The sequence below is a fragment of the Delphinus delphis genome, chromosome 1 (assembly GCF_949987515.2).
Source record: "Delphinus delphis chromosome 1, mDelDel1.2, whole genome shotgun sequence".
In the NCBI taxonomy this organism is placed as follows: domain Eukaryota; kingdom Metazoa; phylum Chordata; class Mammalia; order Artiodactyla; family Delphinidae; genus Delphinus; species Delphinus delphis.
The window spans coordinates 139,396,770-139,419,070 of NC_082683.1; the positions used below are offsets into that span (position 1 = coordinate 139,396,770).

The window sequence follows — 22,301 nt, forward strand, 5'->3', positions numbered from 1 at the left end:
ATGAGTTTCTTAAGCACCTAGCTGATAACAAAGAACAAATTCAGGTCTCTTCCCTTCCCCCATTATCTTTAATTTGTTCAATATCTTTCTTTCTGTAGATTTCATGGCCATGTTGAATTTAGTGGTAAATTTAAAGTTTTAGTGCTTGACTTCATTACAATCAATAGAAACTAGATGGCTAGAATTATGAACAAGAGTTTAAACTGAAAGATCAAACTATGACAAGAGAAGTTCTACTTTACATATTATGGTATGACCAAAATAAAAACAATAAGGTTGCATCCTGTCCCAAGTGATATGTCCTCTAAGATTTTCAAATAAACAAACCACAAATCAAAAAATGATCACAGGGGCTTCCCTGGTGGCGCAGTGGTTGAGAATCTGCCTGCTAATGCAGGGGACACGGGTTCGGGCCCTGGTCTGGGAGGATCCCACATGTCGCGGAGCAACTAGGCCCGTGAGCCACAACTACTGAGCCTGCACGTCTGGAGACTGTGCTCCGCAACAAGAGAGGCCACGATAGTGAGAGGCCCGCGCACCGTGATGAAGAGTGGCCCCCGCTTGCCACAACTAGAGAAAGCCCTTGCACAGAAACGAAGACCCAACACAGCAAAAATTAATTAATTAATAAAATCCTATACCCAACATCTAAAAAAAAAGATCACAAAGTAAATTAGAAATATTAATAGTTGTATTGATAAAATGTACAAGATAACTTTCCTTCTAAACGTAGGAAACAACTTCCAAACTACTTTAATTTCTTCTACTACTTCTGTTTAAATAGGTATCTATTGATAGATATCTTAGATATCTAATCTAGGTCCTTCTGAAGTGAAAACAGGGGCCCCGAGAAGCTAAATAATTTGGCCAAGGTCACATATCAATATTAGGTGATCACTTCTTGGTACTCCCGGCTACGAGGAGTTAGAACTCAAGTTACACCAAACATTACTGAAAGTGTGGTCCACGGACCAGCAGCAACAGCACCACCAAGTGGCAACTTACTAGAAACACATGTCCTTGGGCCCCATCTGCAGTCTACTGGATCACAATCTGCATTTTATTTTAGCAAGATCCCCAGATGACTTGTAGTACACTGAAGTTTAAAAAGCACTGCATTATTACACAGTGGTTCTCAAAGTTTGGCATACGTTAGAATCATCTGGAAGCTTGTTAAAAAAACAGACTGCTGGGCCGTACTCCCAGACTTTCTGATTCAATGTCTGGGATGAGGCCCTACAATTTGCATTTCTAACTAGCTGCCAAGTGATGCTGATGCTGGTGGTGCTGGAATCATATTTTGAGAACCAATGTCGAAGTGGTATAACTTCAAAGCAGAATAGAACCTTTAAAATAATGGCTGCTCTATTAGAGACCAATAGGTTTCTAAATATAGGAAAGTTAGGCAGCCTAGAACCACATTTTCTCCTTCATTTCTGATAAAAATTTTAAAAACACAGAGAATATCTGAGGTCCATGTTCATAAAAATCAATGAGAGCTTACAGAGAGATGATGGAGAACCTACTGTATATAAGGATAAAGCCAAGATGACAGAATGAGAAACAAACTTAAGTCCACCTATGGTCTTTCCTAATACACAGCTACTGCTCCTCGCTCACCCTACCATATCAAGATCGAGCTGATGTGCACCATCCAGCTATACTTATAAATAAATAACACCACTTAGTTTCTCCCAGGGTGGTAATTTGTGCCTCCTGGGATACTTGTTTATCTTTTTCTCTTCTATTACAGCAGAACACTATACCAAAAATAAGACCACTAAACCAAAAATAAGGTACACAATATTCTCTCTCATTCTCATAGCCATTATAACATGGTTCACACATTCCTTTAATCTCTGAAAAATGAAGTCACAACTTTCAAAACCCTGATACAGCTAGAAAGGTCTAAACAACCACAGTCTTCTCAACAAAAAAGGTCTTCTCAACCATGGCTGAATTTTATAAGCAAGAAGAAGCTTTAGAGGAATAAATAATAATGCCCAGTCCCACTCCAGGAAAATTAAATCAGAGTAACTTGGGAGAGAAGTATATTTTTTAAAACTTCACAGGTAATATTTCCAAGGTGCTGATATAGTTGACAGTCTCTGGTTAAAAAAGAAAAAGAAAAAAGAATCACCCAGTGAAAGAAGAATGTAGAATCAATACTGGGAAGAAAAGCCAGGTTCTGAAAAATTTCTGCCACCACAAAGGTTTTTTGTCCTTTTAAAAAAATATTAATCAATACTTCAGACATTAACTCAAAGTTGAGAACTATGCCTTAAGGAAAATCCTGAAACAAGCCTAATTTTTATACCATAAATGATCTGAGAGTGAAGAACCAGAAAGATACTACCTTTAGAAATCATGACATCTGGAATTCAATCATTCCCCTCTGCCATCACAAACTGTCCCCAACTAGAATTAATTTAAATGATTTTGTATCCCATGTGGTTTAAAAGGAGTGCCAAGTAGTGATCACTTGGTGCTAAAAATCACTTCTGATAAAAAATTTAATTTTTAATGAACATAACACATAAAAATTCTAATTTAACAATTTTAGTATGATTGTGGCACGTCTTTCTGGAACAAGAATATCAAGGGCATTTTCTAGAATTACTTTCTTTCAATATCATCAACCTCCTTGTCCAAAGGGAAACAACTTTCCTGATTAAGGGGCCATCACATAAACTGACAATACCTGTAAATTATTTGAGTATCTCCATGATTCTACATAATTCACTTGACATTCACATGACGTTATCAATTCAAGAGTGTGAAAGATTTATTTAGAAGCAAAGATCAAATCATCTTAAATTCTGAAGGCTTCTATTTCAGACTTACTGTGTAACGATTATATTCGTAATACTTGAGTGCACATATTAAGAAATATATAAAATAATTCAAGAAGAATCAAACCTACCACAAGAGTGTCCAAAGAATCAATCAGTGTCAGGGAAAATCTAAGAAACAAGTATAGTAAGATATACATTAGAATTCTGAATATCTTATCCATGAATGTATCAGCAGACATATCTACATCCTACTGACTGGAAGCTTCCATTAACTAGTACTTCCATGCATCTACAGTACCATGTAACTTGTAAAACACTGAAAGAACCTGAAAAGCCTTAACATCACATTTATGTTCAGCATAACTACATATCTTTCAAAATGAACAGAAATATTCATTAGCTCTTTTAAAAGCAAATAAAAATACTAAAGCATCAACATCTTATAACACATCAATGACTTTATATACATTCTAAAAGTTACATCCATCTTAACAAACTACTCAACTTTTCACTGATCTAAGAGGTAAACTGATTAATATTTTACAAAAGATAACAGAAAGGAATAAAGGAACTTAATGTAATACTTAAAGCAGTCTTTGAAATTTAACCAATCCCCAGATACACAACTGTACACTGCCTCTGAGATGTCTTAAGACTTGGGAACTCTCAGATGCCATGCCATCCCTTTGCTAATACTCACTTTCCCAAGGCATCATCAACATCACCCCGACTTGGTTCTTGGCCTCTAACTCGACCTCTGCAGGTCAAAGGCATGAGTTCATCAGCTGGGTACGCATGTTCCTGCAAGGAAAATCTCAGTGAGTCAGTAAGGAAAACAAGAGAAAGCACCCATCATTTAGAGAACACAACTTTTCACAGGTTTTTTTTTTTTTAAGTAAAATAAAAGTTAATCAAAAATTCTACTATCCTTACAGTGTATGGAACCTTAAAAGAAAAAAAAAACTTTTTAGGTATAAATACAATACATGCTTGGAAAAAAAATACAGGAAAATATTTCTTTGAAAATCTGACAATCCGTTTCCCCTCCACCCAATCTCACTCCCCAGAGATAATTACTGTTACAATTGGCATTTATCCTTCCAGATTTATCCACACACACTGAAATACATGCACATATATCATTGAAAAATTCCATTTACAAATAGGTACTCATGCCATATGCATACACTGTCCTAAAATTTGTTTACTTAAATCACTATGGGGTTTTCCATGCTGGAATTTTACAGATGTATTTTATTCTTTTTAATAACTGCAAAGTGATAATTTAATATTAGTTAGTATTATTGAGTACTTATGTTCTAAGCACTGTTCTATATACTTTATTTATCACACAACCCTCTGAAACAGATTCAATTATTTCCATTTTATAGATGAGAAAACTGAGGCCCAGAAAAGTTAAGTAAGCCTATGTTATGCAACTAGTAAATGATGGATCCAGAATTCGAACCTGGCAACCTGACTCCAGAGCCCATACACTTACTTCATAGTACTTGCTCCTCATATTCTATTCCAAAGAATGAATATGCTAAAATTTATTTATTCCTCTATTGATGAATGTGCAGGTTGAACTCAATTTTTCACTGTATAAAAAATGCTTCAATAAACAGCTATATGCCCATGTCTTTTGTACATATGCTTGTATTTCTATGGATTAAATCCCTAAAGCCAGACCCAATGGGTCGAAGGTATGGATATTTAATTTTTGATAGCTACTATCAAACTGAAGACACCGATTTACACTCCTACAATACTCTAACATAGGAGATGATCAATAGTTTACATTTTGCCAATAGCGTGGATAAAAAATGGTATCTCAAGTTTCATTATTGAGGATAAATATCTTTTTGTATTAGCCATTGCTATTTCTTTTTTTGAAATGTCTGTTTATACCCTTTGTTCATTTTCTATTGGTTGTCTTATTAGCCAAGAGACTCCTTATACACTGTTATACACAGTAAGCATTTTTCTCCCGTCTTTCATTTGGCTTTTAACTTTGTTTATGGTACTTTTTACTTTAAGCTTTATATATGTAGTTATATCTATTAGTTTCTTTCTTCATAGTTTCTAAATTTCAGGTATGGTTAAGAAGGCTATCTTGAGTCTCTGAAAACAGTATTCTTATAATTTTATTTTTATTATGTCTAGATATTTACTCCACCTGGAATCTAATCTTGTTTATGATGTGAAATAGGGATGTAACGGTATTTGTTCCCCCAAATAGCCAATTTCTTACATATCATCTTTTAAAATATTCATCCTTTCCTTAATTGCTTGAAATACAGCTTATTAGTTCAAAAGTGTCTACACAAACATACAGTTGTGTAGCCTCTACTTTGTTCCACAAACCTACTTCCTGCTTCAAAACCATTATCTTAATCATTCTATCTTTGCAACATGCCTTGCTACTTGGTTAAGCAGTTCACTCCCCTCAATTATTTCCTTCTAAATTTTCTTAATGACTTTTTCACGTTTACTCTTCTGGATAACTTTAAAATTTCCTTAAAATTCCACTGAGAGTTTAATTGGAAGAGCTTAAATTGGGGAGAATTGATATCTTTACCAATTAAATCTTCCAATCTAGGAATACTACATCAGTGTATTAATTCAGATCTTCTTTTATGAATTCAGTTTCCTCATATAGGTCTCACATATTTCTTAATATTTCTTAATAGGTGCTTTTTTATTGAAATAGGTTGATGTACAGAATTATGTCAGTTTCAGATGTACAACAGTGATTCAACTAATAGGCACTTTATAGTCTGGCATACTATTGAATAGATTTTTTTAATGAATGACCATGACACAGTATTTCTAGTCTAGGTGATAATGAAGCACATGCAAGAATCCTCCCTCCTGTCTACTACACACAGTGAAATGTTGTATAAATTTTTAAAATTCTTTTTAATACATAGCTGAGCTTGAGAATAAGGAAAGAAATGTTCAAGTACTAAAACTGAATAGCTGAGTGTAGAAGGTGAAGCTGCACTGACCACAACATGGGCATTAGGAATAAAAAGACAGGCCTTAGTGGGAAATACGTTAATGGCCAAAGGGTATGAGATTTGATGCTGTTGGCCCTGCATGCATGGCCATAAGCCAGTGAAGTAGGTTCTTTAAGTTGGGTAGTTGCTTCAATGAAACTGGACTAGAATATCTCCACCTACTGGTTGAGGGTCTTAACAGAAAAGGAGGGAAATAAGAAAAACCTGCTGAAGTTTGTATTTTCTTCACCAGGGGAGTGTCCCTAAAAGATTCTTCTAAAATTAATAAAATGTGACTATGAGAAACATTTAGAAGCTAGAATCACTGTATTTACATATTTCAACTTTAGACAATATTTACTGACTACTTGACAAGAATAATAGGATTAATATACTCATACCTTTCCCCAATTCAACTCAGGATTTTTATCAATTATATTATTATAGGCAGTTTTCACTTTGCATGTTTTCACTATACACTTAAAAATTGAGATCCACAATTTACTTAAATAAACTCTCAAAAACATAGTTCAAATCTCAGGTACCACTGTATTATTAAGTAATTGCACAGAATGCAAACTTTGATGCTTGTTCTTCAATCCACAGATCACTATGTAAATAATCAGTGATCAATCACACAACTCCTTTCAAAGTGGAATTAGTGACTGATCACTGTGTATCTATTGTTTAGTTCACAGACAGCAAGCATGAAGTTATGTGCCTTTCACCTAGTGATAATCCTACATGACAGTTTGACAATTTATAAAAATAAATAATCAAAAGAGGAAATTAACCAACGAGGATGAAAGTTCACAAAGAAATGAAAAGTGATAACACTGTAAGTGAAATTCAAATTGAACATAAAAGGGGTTATAGAAGAAACAGCTGACCATGGAATGTTGATACTGCTGCCATTCAAACAGTACCTAGATATGCAGCCAGAGGAATTTAGTGAAGGCCAAATTATCCACATAGATGAAAAAACTGGTTGTGACATAAAAGGATAAAGACATTGCAGAGGAAATATTGCCTGCAGAAAACTCCCCATTAAAGGAATTCCCAGAGATATTTCATGACACAGAGGGCAAAGGATAAAATTTTTGAAGCTGATCCAAATATTGAAATTTTTATACCTTCTATACAAGGTATAGCAGAGATGTATGGTCCACATCTTGAGTTATACAATGAGAAGAAGGCAAGCAAGGCAAGCACTATTCTAACTTAGTGAAGTTTTTGCAAAGAAATAACATTTTAAATTTCAAAGTCTCTAATATTTTGAATTATGGTATACTAAATAATAGTTTCAGCTATTTAAAAAATTTCTCTGTACATTTATATTCATCAGAAAGAAAATTTTTAATGTTTGACAAAGATTTTAAAAGGTTTATGACATTTGTATTCTGGTCTGGAACTATAATTCCCACAGTTGCTAGTGTTAGAATTCTACTTAAATGGAGTCAACACACACCATTTTTCTTTGGCTTCTCCATTCTTGAGTTTTTATTTTGATTCATCTCTTGGTTGCCTGAACTTTGTTCTCATGTAAGTTATTTTTGTTTAGTTATTTTAAAATAGTGTCATCAGTACTGTTATTTTTCTGGTACTTCTGGGTTAGGCTGGCTCTTGCCTTATACTTAAAGAACAATCTGAATGGTTATAAAATGCCTGCAACATATGTTCTTTGCTTCAGAAATTTGAAAATACTATTCCACACCCTTCTTGTTCATTATCACCTTGGCAAAGTTTCTAAGACTAGTTTGATCTTTTGTACCTTGAAGATGACTTGTTCCTCCTATACCTGTATGTCCACATGATTCTTAATTCTTAAAATTCAGCAAAAATATTCCTGATTCCCAATGTCCAACTCTATCCTACTGCCTCTCACTAAACTCGATTATCTAGATTCCGAACTCACAGCACATTAGCAGCAGAAAAACAGAACAGAGGTCAGGAACACTAAACACATGGTGAATACAAAGGGAAAGATCAAAAATAATTTTTTTAAATTAAAGGGCTTCCCTGGTGGTGCAGTGGTTAAGAATCCGCCTGCCGATGCGGGGGACACGGGTTCGAGCCCTGGTCCAGGAAGATCCCACATGCCACGGAGCACCGAGGCCCATGTGCCACAACTGCTGAGCCTGCGCTCTAGAGCCCACGTGCCTAGAGCCCGTGCTCTGCAACAAGAGAAGCCACCACAATGAGAAGCCCACACACCACAACGAGGAATAGCCCCCACTCGCCGCAACTAGAGAAAACCTGTGTGCAGCAACAAAGACCCAATGCAGCCAAAAATAAATTAATTAAAATTTTTTTTTAATTAAAGTAGACTAAATACAAAAAGCACCGCAGACTGCAATCCTTCAAGTATTTTAAAAAGTTTTGTGCTCTACAATGATTTATTTCCTGAGGAAAGGATTCCAGGCAACAAATGTTTTGATATAATTAGAATCCACATGCAGCTACTAAATTCTGAATTCAATATTTCATAATATTAATACTATATATATATTTTTAGTATAAATTCCTAATTACTTTTACATGTCTTTTAGACGTCAAGTTCCTAACTACTTTTTCAGTTAATTCCAATAGAACCGTGATTTATCAGAATACACAATGTTTTTATTGCTTTATAGTTTTGTTTTTGTTTTTACATCTTTATTGGAGTATGATTGCTTTACAATGGTGTGTTAGTTTCTGCTTTATAACAAAGTGAATCAGTTATACATATACATGTGTTCCCATATCTCCTCCCTCTTACATCTCCCTCCCACCCTCCCTATCCCACCTGCTTTATAGTTTTATATCTAACACATATAAACAACACTTAGAAGTAACTCAAGATAAGTAATATTTTTTAAAACTTGCTGATATATTTTGTAAGGTACTTTGTAAGAGATCATTCAAATGTTAATCTGATTGTAAAGAGCTCTTGACTTTTTAAACCGCTGCTTATAAAGCTTAATACTACTATTTTTAGGGTTTTGCAAAACACTCACAAACATACACAAACACCTTTGTCTGAAATAAACTCAAACCCGAAGCTCATCCAGGTAAGAAAAATATTAATAGCAACCCCAAACCAGAATAATCAAATAAGGGAGTTCTGAACCAGGTGTAAAAATACTTTATGTCCCTGTTTCAACATTAACGATAGAAACAAAACCACAGCCTTTTCTTTGGGTTAACCACAAAGCTAACTACAGTTGGTTTGCATAAATTCAGAGAAATGCATACATGGCACATAAACAGCTGTATTACACTTCAAACATCCTGGCTATTTGAGGTTACAGTAATGCCTTCTCTTCACAATGTATTGCCAAGACAAAGGATAAGAAATTCATACTGCTATGACTCAGAGCCAGAAAAAAAAAAACCTTTAAAAATTATCACTCAAAATAAAACTCAGGTGATAAAAGAGTCCTATATCAATTAAGTAGAACAGGTGCCTAGCTAAAAGTAAGAGCAAAAACATAAAATAAAACAAAACATAGTAGACTCTCCACATCAGATTCTAAATTTACTTCCACTTTGATATAACTCTGCCTCAAAACACTCAAATCAAAGTGGCATCCAAAACTGACTTTTTAGTAAAACCAATTCCAAAAACTAGGCAAAGGGAAGAGACTTTATTCTACTAATAAGACAAAAGTATTATTTATAATAGTGAGTTATTGAAGATATCAAATCTATTTAATTTCCCATAAAGTTACATACATTTCAAATGGTTTATTCCAGATCCTTATTGTTAAACACCTCCCTCCTTGAGGCAGGTAAGGTATTCCTTCCTAAAATAAAAACTAAATGATACTTAATAAAAGATAGATGTATCATATATTGATAGCATATGCTAATTACTGATTGAACTTGCATAATTTCTCAGTTCTCTTTTCACTCCAAGTCAAATTTTCCTTTTTCCTTTTGTTCACTATTTATACTCACTTATTAAACCATTTTTCAGGTGTTAAGCATTCCATTTATCTAAACTATTAAATTATTAATACTTCTACATTGAACATACGATCCTTGGAGGTAACATATTTTCTGGAACGTTTCTCAGCGCTGAGGAGAAATAAGTAATAAAACTGCAGTTGTCTCATAAAATTTTAAATTAATCACAACAGAGTAGAGTGTTAGCATGCTTTAAAAGTTTCTAATCAAAATACGATGAGAACAAAAGTTTCCAAATTCTTCAATATATGTTAATCAATTTGGTTTTGATCAATGATAAAATTAATTGAACTTATGAAATAATATTATATGAAATAAATAAATGATAATAAATAATGTTATAATGAAATAAAGTCCTGCTACCAACAGATTGTTTTAGGAAGATTGTTATCAATAATGCAGAAAAAGCATTTGACATAATTCAATAAATACCCTGTGATGATGAAAATTCTCAGCAAACTAGAAATAGAAAGGAACTTAATATAGAGCATCTATGAAAAACCTACAGCCAATATCATACTTAACAGTGAAAGGCTAACTGCTTTCTCCATAAGATTAGGAATGAGACAAGGATCTCACCACTTCTTTTCAACATAATACTGTAAGTCCTAGCCACTGCTATAATAAGAAATAAAAGGCACATAGTTTGGAGGAAGGAAGAACGAAAAGTCTTTGTTTGCAGATGACATGATTGACCATGTGGGAAATCCTAAGGAATCTACCAAAAAAGCTACTAGAAATAAGTGAATTTAGCAAGGATCTAAGGTTATCAGAAAAAAGTTGTATTTCTGTATAACATGGACAATTGGAAATTAAAATTTGAAAAACTACCATTTACAATTGCATAAAAAATGTGAAATAATTATGAATAAATTTAACAAAAGATGTGCAAGACCTGTACACTGGAAAGTACAAACCATTGCTAACATTAAGAACTAAATAAATGGACAGAGACATCATGTTCATGGATTGAAAGACTTGATACTGTTAAGAAGTCAATCTCTCCAAATTGATCTATAGATTTCAACATAATCCCAATCAATAGCTCAATAGGCTTTTTTTTGTAGAAATTGACAACGTGATTCTAAAATTTACATGGAAATACAAAGAACCTAAAATATTCAAAACAATTTTGAAAAAGAACAAAGCTGAAAGACTTACATTGCCTGATTTCAGGACTTAATATCACGTAACTCAAGACAGGGTGATATTGATGTACAAATACATATTTACCAGTGGAAAAAAATACAGAGTCTACAAACAGATCCATGCATATACAGCTAATTGATTTTACAAAGGTGCCAAAGTAATTCAGTGTGGGGCAAAGAAATACTTTTTTCAACAAATAGTGCTGGAATAATTGGATATCCACATAGAAAAAATATATATATAAAGAAACCTTTACCTCACATCATATATACAAACATTAACTCAAAATGGGTAATAGATCTCATTGAAAAAGCTAACATTATAAAACAGCTAGAAGAAAACAAGAAAATCTTTGTGACCCTGGGCTAGGCAAATATTTTTTTAGGTAGGCTATAAAAGAGTTGAATCATAAAAGAAAAAGGATAAATTGGACTTGGTCACAATTTAAAACATTTGCACTTCAAAAGACATTAAGAAATTAAAAGGCAAAGTACAGACGGGGAGAAAATACCTGCAAAACACATATGTGATAAAGGACTGATATCCAGAAAATATATCTCTCTTATGACTCAGTTATAACAGGACAAATGACCTGATTTTAAAATGGCAAGAGATCTGAACAGATGTTTCACCAAAAAAAGATTTACTAAGCACATGGAAAGATTTTCAACATCATTAGTCATCAGAAAAAAATCAAATTAAAATCACAACAAAATACCACTACACACCCACTAGAATGGCTAAAATTAAAAAGACTGAAAATACATAGTGTTGGAGAAGGTGTGGAGCAACTAAAATTCTTATAATTGCTTGTGTGGAATGCAAAATGTTACAGTCACTTTAGAAAAGTTTGGCAGTTTCTTATAAAAAGTTAAACTTAACCTTCCCATATGACCTAGCAATCCCATTCCTAAGTATGAAAATGTATGTCCACATAAAAATTTGCATTCACAGGTTCACAGCAGTCTTTTAGTAATAGCCAAAGACCAGAAACAAGCTAAATATTTATCAACTGGTGAATGAATAAATAAACTGTGTTCTATCAAATCAACGAATAATACTGAGCAATAAATAGGAACTACAATATCTCCAACAACATGGACAAATCTCAAAAACAGCATGCTACAGGAAAGAATGTGAACCAAAACACTATATACATATTTTAAGATGCCACTGATATGAAATCCTAGAAAAGGGAAAACTAGTGACAAAGAGCCAATCACAATGGTTGCTAGAGGTCAGAAGTGGAGAAAAGGAACTGACTGCATAGGAGCATGAGGAAGCTTTTTGGGGTGATGGAAATGTTCTAGATCATAAATGTGGTGGTGGTTAAACAACTATATACAACTGTCTGACTCAGAACCATGCATTTGAAATTGGAAATCTTTTTCTCTATAAATTCTACCTAAATAAATAGAAAGACCTGGTTCTATTAAAATCCTACATGGAGTATCAGAGTGTGATTTAAAAAAACAAAAACTATGAGAGGATACTAGAGAATTTCTTAAGTCATTTTGGCAGATTTTTAGGATGTTCTATAAGTAGAGGCCAAGGAACAATGGTTAATAAAAGGCAGTCCTACAATCGTCTATGCAAAAAAATGTACATACATTTATATCTTCCCTCCTCCCAACTATTAATATCACTTCTAAACTACTTTATTTACAGAAGTATTCTTTTTGATGAAGAAACTATCAAAAAGAAACATTAGGTACACAGTTTCAAAAAGGAAATATGAAAAGGTTCTAGAGATGGATGGTGATATTTACACAACAATGTGAATGTAATTAATGCCATAGGACTGTACACTTAAAAAGGGTTAAAATGGTAAATTTTATGTTATGTATATTTTACCACAATAAAAAATGTTTTTAAAAAATTAGAAAAAAAATAATTCTAAGAAAACTTACATAAATCTAGAAATCCACAAGAAAGTTACATTTTAAAACAGTTCCTTTTATTTAAATGATAAAGACTGATCTCTTTCTCTGAACTGTACACTCACAAAATCAAGCTTAAAAGTGGTTATTGGTATGATGCTACTAGTTAAAGGAAACTGTGCTTACCAACGATTTTAGAGTTTATTTATAATGTTTAGGGCTCTACCAAAGTAGTTTCTGCTTATAACAGTGAATAATTGAGTTATCTACAGTAGACAGGAAAAACATTACAAGACAAAGATCAGATCAGAGAGCTCAGATCCAAAATGGTTATTTGGTGGCCTAAATACATGTATTTTGTCATCTAAATTAATCTGCAAACAGACCTCAGTACAAATACTAAACACATGCTAATAGAAGCCCTAAAGTAGCTGTGGTCTAAGGTAAATAAGGTCACTCAAGAACTGCCAAAACAAACATCTAATTTCATGCTATTTGGGGAAAAGAGAAAGCCATCTGTGCAATTCATTGTGGATAAACTGCAATCTAATTGGGGCTAGAGATCTGTCAAGTACAGTTGTTACGATTGTCGGTACTTATGCTATCAATTGATAAAATCAGAAAATTCCTGGAGGTAACACCAAGAGATGGTAGAGATGCAGTAATCTACCTAAGGCTGGCAGGGCATTGTTATTGAAAAACAGCATTAATAGAACCTGGGGAGTCATTAAAAAAAAAAAAAAGCTCAAAGGCTGCATGCCTAGAACAAGGAAAGAATGAGTGTGTTTGAAGAAAGTTCTATGCACAATCTGGAGAATGAGTTCTGAGTTAAAGCCTCGACAAATTTTAGGAGGGCAATTTCAATCTCAGGTAGAGAATGAATTACTAGTAGCAGTGATGGTAGCAGCAGCAGTTGGTAGCAGTAAACTCTTACACAGTGCTTCCTATTTGCTGGACACAAGGTCTAAGCACTTTAATTGTATTAACTTGTTTAATCCTTACAACAACATTGTGAGGCAGGTGAACCATTTTAGAGAGATGAAGAAATAGGTTCAGGGAGATTTGGTAACTTTCCCATTGTAACCCAGCTGGTAGGTGGCAGAGCCACCTCACGGTGTCCTGCTTCATTTCCAGAGTTCTTGCTCTTAATCTTTGGAAAATAAGTGTTTTCCCGGGAACCAAGAAAGTTAAAAGGAATTGCTGTAATTGTATACTAGACTGGAGAGAAATATTTTTAAAAACTAGTAAGAAATGAAAAGTTTTCAACATTTATTAAATGCCTACCATGTGCCAGGCATTTTACATTTTAGCATACTAGGCAACTGACTACACCAAAGTAAACAGAGTTATAGATCCCCAAATTTACCATTAACTTGTATTTTTAATAAAATTTACTAAATGATTTCTTTGATTTTAAAAGGCAAAGATATATCACAATAATCAAATGCAAAAAAAAAATCTGATTACACCTTCACAAGAATTCAATTCAGTTCTTTCAAAACCAAAAAACCAAAACATAAGACATTTATGTACCAGGCATGATGCTAGCTAGGCACAGGCACAGAAGATGAATTTATTAAAAATTAAAGAAAATGGTCTCTTGTTCTCAAAAATCCTAGAATCTACAATAATCCTTTGTACTTATCCCCATTTTACATAGGAAGACACTGCTCAGGGGGATTAAATGATCTGTTTAGGGTCCAAGCTAAATAGCTGAGATAGGATTTGAACTCAAACCCGTCTCACTATAAAACCTATATACACTTTTACTCTACAGCAAGCTAACAGTGTTTCTGAGTATAGGAACTAGAAAAAATTTTCAGCTGACTTCATATAACAAGTACAGGGCACCTGGTCTCTGTTTAATATTTTAGAACTGTTTCATGTTAGTTGAGAACTTGAAAAGGGGAAGTGTGAATTCTAGACTAAATCTTGGGTTACAAACCTCACATAAATTGAGCATAGCACAAGTACATTGCAAGAGTCACTCATGTTGTAAAACAGTTGAATATTTTAAAATACATATTGCAGTAGACTGCAGATGGGTGTGACTCCACTGGAAAAATGGAGAGGGGTGTTAATTCCAGGAGTTTCCAGTCTTTGGAATTGAAATCCCTCTCTTTTAGATCTTGTAGGCAGGTAGGTATAATACAAAGTTACCCAGTTAGGGTCCAATAAATAGGAATTGGACCAGGAAGTCCTCTGAGGGCTGCCCTTGGTAGCTGCTCTGTCAGAAACCCATTTCTATAGTAGGGAAAAATGTACTGATATAACTTTCAGCTGTTTACCTAATAAGGAACAAGATGTTAAAGATACCGTGCTTTACAAAGAGAGGACCCTATTCAGAGTGAGATGTATTGAATTAATCCAGCTGTACACCACTGCATTCAACTTTGGAACGAAAAGTACGCATTTATGACATGGCTTAGGTTTGAGGGTGTATCCTGGACCCACTTGGCCGCCTTAAAACTACTAGCTTAGATTTGTTAAATTATGCTTTGCCCAAACTGAATTAACCAGGGATAAATGATTTTGAAAGAAATGTTAAGGGAATGGCTGAGTCTTGAGAAATGAATTCAAAACTGTGTTTTCAACATGGTTAAAAATACCTGAAACTTCATCTCCATCATGTCCTAAAAACATTTAAGAACTCAGTGTGTACTCTTAAAAACTGTACAGTATAAAAGGGAATATAAGAATATATAAATATATATAAATATATATATATAAATATATATATTTAATATATATATATAAATATATATAAATATATAAATATAAGACATGTTTAAAAAATACAAAAATGCATAAAAGCATATGTACTTACATGTTCATAAAGGTAATGTCAATATATAAAGATTTTGGGCTAACAGAAAAATAGACTCAGAATCAGTTGAAAAATTCTTAAAGCAGAATCAATTAAAGTTAGTTCTCTGCCAAACTTTTCCCAACTACATTTTATAGGCCTTAATCATTAAAGAAGATCTGCTGACATAACAAGGCATAAGAAGCAATTCTCAGAATAATTTGATTAAACTCTTCAAAATTACACAAATTTACATGTAAAATTATGTCTTGAACTCTAAAATTTGCTGGCTAGTTATCTTTTAAAAATTATTAGCACTATGTTTTTGCAGTTTAAGATCATTTTATTGAGTGGCAAGAGGTGGCCAGGGCGGGGGAGCAGCTACAGATGTCCTTCCCCACCTCCTACCCCTGTACTATAGGGGGATTAAATTTTTAATTGTGGTTCAAAACATGTAACAGAAAATTTACCATCTTTAAGTGTAAGTTTAGCAGCGTTAAGTATATTCACCATGGCGCAACAGGTCTCCAGAACTTTTTCATCTTGTAAAACTGAACTTGCTACTTCATCTCAAGTGAGCACTAAGACATTTTAAAACAATATGGATCAGCATATCTAGAAAGCAAAATATATTCAAATCAAGGCATACTATGAGGATATAATTTGGACAGAAACTAGGTGACAGTTTGACTCTCTTAAGCAATTGTTTTTTTCAGAGTGAATAAAGTAATTTTGTAAATAGTTTTTTTTTTTTAATTAAGAGAATCATTTTCCTTAAGGCCAGAGATAACATCTTATTCATGTTTACATCCACCTTAACTATATATTTAATAAACACTGTTGATAGCATCAAAGGAAACTATTTAAATACAAAGTTTCATAATCTAATTCAATTTATTCTTACCTATTCAATAAATTGGTTCTCTAAGAACCAATATCAGGAATACTCTGTTAGCCTATGTTTGTACTATTTTTTAAAAACTTCCTTTAAAAAATTAATAACAATTTTTTAAAGGAAATAAAACTTATTAATTCAGGCTTTAAAATTCCCAGTCGACTGTGCTCACATAATAATCAGCTCTCATAAATGGTATATAAAGATAAGCTTTCTACTTACCATGTAGTTACCATAAGCATGATCAAACATTTCCAGTACTTGATTCCTAATTTTAAAAGAGCAGAAATGGGAAAAAGTTAAGTATATTCTATTTATTATCTTTCAAAAAGTTAATGCTCCTTCATAAACTTATACCAATAAAAAAACAAAAGAAAATTTAGTTAGGAAGGAACATAAAAAGGGTCAGGAAATACACCTATGTTAGTAGACAAGCTTTCATGAATCACGCAGAGATGAGCCAAACTTTTCCTATTCTAGCAATTTATGTAAAAGTCATTTTATAATATTTCCTAAGAAAACTGCTGAATGATACATGCCATGCAGAGAGAAGAAAATATGATGATGAAAAACAATTACCTCTTAACAAAATTATTTAACATAAATGTCTTGAAAGGGGAAAATATTGAAGAGACCCAAAAGAAATAACTGTTACCATTTATTGCTTATACTATACATTCTACCAAAAGAAAGGGGTTGGTGTGTGTATTGCTATGAAATAAGGATACTCTATGAAGCCTCTGCCTTTCCCCTTAAATGAATAAGATCACTAATGCCTAGTTTAACACATTTCTGTTAATGTTTGTCGTGTTTCCAAAAGATACATTTTATGATGTACCTTTGGCTCCTTTAAAAAACTCTGTCAAAAGTCAAATAAACAATATTCACCCCTGATACGAGAAAACTAATCCTCGAAAAGAGATCTGTGTATTTTGGCTAACTCTGTTTCTCAAAATCCCCAAAATGACTGTGTAAAATGGAAATTTCTGATCCCCACACCAGATTTACTAAGTCAAAACCTGCAAGATTGGGACCAAGGAATCAGTCTTTCAATTAAACACTCTCAAATTGGGGGAGTGAGGGTTATAGGAAAAACTGCAAAAAATGTTATGGCTAGGCAAGGCCAAGTCTCTCAATAATTAGCAGAAGAAAAAGATTTTAATAATCTTTTATTAATTCTTACTATTATTCCCAAAGTTCCAATCACTAATGGCAAGAATTGAAGAGAATATTAAAGAAAATGGCTGGATATATTTTTACTTTACCTCCGGTTATATTGCAATTATCATTTTAAAAATTGTAATCATGGATGATGAAATACTGGTAATAATATAGCTAGCAGACAGAAAAGGACTTATTTCCAGATCCTGGCTATAATAACCAGCAGAATCAAGTACACTCAAACTTGTGAACTGAACAAGCTAAGTCCTGACAACTTTTTACAAATAATAATCATTTAAAAACACCTAATCATTAACAAGGTGATAAGTCACTTTGCCAAAACACTAATTCTTTATATGTTTATATGTATGATAGAATATGGATCAAGTTATCTCAGAAAATTACAGAGTATCTCAAAAAATCCTTCTAGACTTTTTTTTTATTATATTGCAGGTGATAAAGAGCTCTCAAATTAGCTAATAAACAAACAAAAAAAAGGAGCTAAATTTTCCCTTCAAGCACTGATATCAATAAATGGAATATGGAAATTCTTTTTTCCTTCCCCTGAAATAGAATACAAAATTATTGTCAAGAAGTAAATTTCTGTAACTGGTAATAGTAGTGCCTAGACACGTGTATTACAGGTAACATAAGCTTTAACTTGTTAACCCAACTTTGCAAGCATTCAAGCTTCAAGACTATGAATAAATCACGACTGCAAACAAGGACACACTATTTTCCAATCCTTACATTTATGTAGCACATGATCATCAAATTTCACAACAAATACTTCAAAGTGGAGGTATTTAATATCCAGCTGAGCTCTCTCTCTTTCCTAATTACACATATAAGTCCTAACACTCATTTAAATACAGAATGGTAGAATAATTACTATATTATACAGAGATTTTTTTTCTATAAGGTTTTATATCTATTCAACAACTGGATAAAAATGTATTGGAAATTAGATCTATAAATCAGCTTTTTCTATAGTTACATTGCTTGCCAACATGCTACAGAAATTGAACTGTTTTATACTTCATTTTTTAAGTAAAAACATTAACAACTTTTGTAACATTTAAAAAACAAAAAATGAATTCCAGGAAGTATAAGACTACATATAACCAGGTAAATAATTCCATAAACTATAATATGCAAGCAACCGAGCAATTGCTATTACTATTCATGATAATTTCAGTCTTTATCATCAGTTTGGTTTGGGCTGAGGGTAGGGAAAGGGATAGGCATTTTCTGTTTTTTATCATAAATCATTATTTGGATTTTCAAAAAAAATTGTACAGGTAAACCTAATAAATCATAGTTCCGTTTCCTGAAAATTCCTGGATGAGCAAGCAGTCAAGCAATGTTTATTTGTGGTTTGTAGCTATAGACTCTTATTCTACTCTTACCCTAGAGTAAGGCAATCTAAATTAACAAGCCTAAATAATTGTAACTTCACTTTCATAAATGATCTCAAAATTTGAGCTGAAATCTCAAGCCAATTTGGTTGGAGCTCTACAGTTAAAAATTTATTTTGGTCAAAAATGAGTTATCCAATGACTTTTCTTCAAACAAACATTTTTAACAAAAAAAGTAGAAAGGGGAGTCGTGATCAAATAAAAATACTTGCTGTCCTTAACAGACTTGAAGCTTCTCTCTCCAAGTCTTATGGAAGTGTAGCAGAGTGGAGTGAGCACAGGCTCTGAAGTCATACAGACCCGGGTTTGAATACTGGCTCCACCATTTACTTAGCTCTGTAACGTTGAACAAGTCAACCTTGAGTCTCAATTTCCTCATCTGCAAAATGGGGATCACATCCACCTCATTAAGAAGTAGAGAGGATTACAGAGATAGTATAAAGTGCCTGGCACAGAGTAGGGTATTCAGTAAAGCAGTTATCAGTGATACATTAAATTCACAAAGAGAAAATTTAAGACACTTATTAGAGTTTACTGGTAATTTTGTTTTGATAACTGACACTTTAAATTTTCCAACAAGTGTCTTTTATTGCTGTTTTATTTAAAAACTAATACAAGACTCTTGCAACAATTTAAACAATATGGAAGTCTGTATATGTCGATAAAATAAAACCTGATGGTTTGACCTCACCTCCATTGTAACTCTGGGAGGTAGTCATCTTTCCATGTTTTTCTGAGCTTAAGCAATTTCTTCTCCGTTTTTTTGTGTTTTTTTTAAACATGGGATACTACAGATAGTATTCTACAGCTTACATCTTTTTGGCCTTGGGAGTATATTCTGGGTAGCCTTCCGACGACCTAACTCCTCCTTAATATCTGAATATTATTCCATAATATGGATGCTCCAAGGAACAGCTCTGTTCTTTCAAAATGCACATCCCGTACACCTATCTCTACTTTAATAGTGCTTTTATTTCTGTAGGATAGATTCCCTGAGATGGGATTAATGAATCAAAGAATACATACAATTTAAATTTTAGGAGACTGTCAATAAATTACAGCAATTTACACTCCCACCAAGTTTCTTCTCACACCTCAACTATCCAGTCAGTACTCCATCCATGTATTGTGTTTTGTATTTACCAGCCTGATGGCAAAAAACCCAGCTATTTCATTGTTTTAGTCTGCATCTCTCACATTTATGAGGTTGAGTAACTTCATGTTTATTGACCATTTGCATTTCCTCTTGTGTGAATTAACTCTTCACGCCCTTTGCCCATTTTCTACTGGTTCTTGGCTTTTTCCTTATTCATTTGTGGGACCTGGTGTGTATTAGGAACACTTACTCTAAATTAAATGCTGTACATATGACGGATGATTTCATGACTTTCAAGACTGATAAAACTACTTTGAGTAAAGTGAATAGGTATATTTAATTGAGGCTTTTGAATACTACCATCAAATATTGTTCTACTATGAAAATGCAGTGCAAAAAACCACTGCAAGGAAATGCTAAAATGTGTAAAGTTCAAGTTCCAATGAACGCCCCCTATTCCGTAACAGGTGTAAACATGATTTCCTTAACTGCTGTGAGACCAGCAACATTTCCCACCTGGGAGCTCACTTGTACAAGAAATCTAACCACGTCTCTGATGAAAGGCAACCTCGGAACTCTCGCGCGCAGGGAAACGGTGTGTAGCCCCCTTCACGGGCCAGTGACATGGCAGCCGCGTTGACACACCGCGGCTGGCCTTAAGGAGCCTGCACGTGTCACAGACGGCCCGGGCGACACCCCGACAGTCCCGCGAGGTAGCATCGCGGGCGGCGACCCCCACTTTCCCGGACCCTGTCCACCCCTCCAGGGTTCTCTCGAGGCAACAGCCGTCCCAATCGCGACAGGAGAGGCCACTGGGCGCCCGAGTCGCAATGACAGGCACCTCGCCCGTGGTCAGCCTCACGAGGAAACCCACCCCAGGCTTCCAAGCACCCTTACCCAAGCTTCTGTTTCTCCTCCCTACTCATGGGCGAGGCCCCCGCCGTCCACACGGACGTGGCCGACACCAGGCAGAGCGCGGCCGTCGCCGCCACCAGGCTCCATGGCGCTCGCTGGGGGACCGAGTACCCAAAGCCCCGGCCGCCGCCGGCTTCGCTCATGGCCCCGCGGTTCCGCGCACGCGCACGCGCAGCTGCTACGCCCGGCCGGTGGGACACATTGCCGGACGCCGGTGGCAAAGGAGCTGCGAGCCGTGTCGAGGCCGGGATGCGGAGGAACGCGAGCGGCCGCCGTCGCCGAGCTGCTTTCCGAAGCCAGTGAGCCGGTCCCCAGCGCCAGCGCTGCCACCGCCCTCCGCTCTCAGCAGCCCAGAGCGCCTCCCCCAGCTTTCCGGTGTCGTAGTCTAGGAAACCACCTCCCCAAACGCTACTTCCGGGTAGGGCCCAAGACGCTGAGCCTCAAGGCCAATGGGGGCCGGATCGGAGAGGGGCTGGCCCGGGGGACAGGAGAGAGCATTGGCTGGGAGAAGTGAGACGTGGACAAAAGGCGGGACCGGGGAGGGACCTTTCGCCTCGGCCATCCTCCGACCCGTGAACTTGAGGCCTGAAAACTACCGCTCCCAGCGTGCACTGCTTCCTCCGCGGCTCTCTCGCAATCCGACTCCACCGGGCTAAATTTCCACTCTGGGTGGGCGCGCTGCACCCTGTGACGTGTGGTCCCCCGAGGGGCTCGGGCGGTTCCTGCGATCCCTCCTCCTCCGGCTCCCTGCAGCCAGCCGCCCTACTCCGTGGGCTGCCGAGTCCCGGAGAGCCCGTCAGCTCTTTATCCCTCTTCCTACGTGTGCGTTTCGCTGAGGGCTGGCAGGATGAGGCTCAGACGGCCTCAGATCAGTGCTGCACGCCTTAGGGAAAAGTAGTCCTATTGGAGTAGTCTTCTGCCTTCAGGGAGATTTCAATACTGTAACAGCAAAAATGAATTGAGCCTTTGATGGCAATGTGCTGAGAGTTTTACTTGCATTCTCTCATGCACTCTTCTCAACTCTAATAGGTGAGTACCACCGCCCCCATTTTGCAAACGAGGAAACCGAGGCCAGAGAAGTTAGGTAATGAGCCTCGTCACACTGCTGGGTTAGATTCCAGCCAGCCTCTGTGACTTGGAAGCCCTTGCATGTAACCACAAGAGTGAAGGAGGGCACGGGGGGACCTCGTACTTGATTAATAATAGTCATCTAGAAAGCTCAACGTAAGGAAGCTA

The 22,301-nt window shown here is 35.4% G+C and overlaps 1 protein-coding gene across 3 annotated transcripts in view; it reads right to left on the reverse strand.

Annotated features, from left to right (window-relative positions):
- Window positions 1-21,425, reverse strand: part of EDEM3 (ER degradation enhancing alpha-mannosidase like protein 3) — a 97,506-nt gene extending 76,081 nt beyond the window's left edge. For all 3 annotated transcript variants that reach the window (XM_060035271.1, XM_060035268.1, XM_060035265.1), the window contains exons 1-4: window positions 21,048-21,425; window positions 16,698-16,743; window positions 3,496-3,596; window positions 2,924-2,963 (exon numbers count right to left, since the gene is read on the reverse strand). In XM_060035271.1, the coding sequence (XP_059891254.1) occupies window positions 2,924-2,963; window positions 3,496-3,596; window positions 16,698-16,743; window positions 21,048-21,208 (348 nt within the window). In that variant the 5' untranslated portion in view covers window positions 21,209-21,425. The remainder of the gene's footprint in view (window positions 1-2,923; window positions 2,964-3,495; window positions 3,597-16,697; window positions 16,744-21,047) is intronic.
- Between the last annotated feature and the right edge of the window lie 876 nt (window positions 21,426-22,301).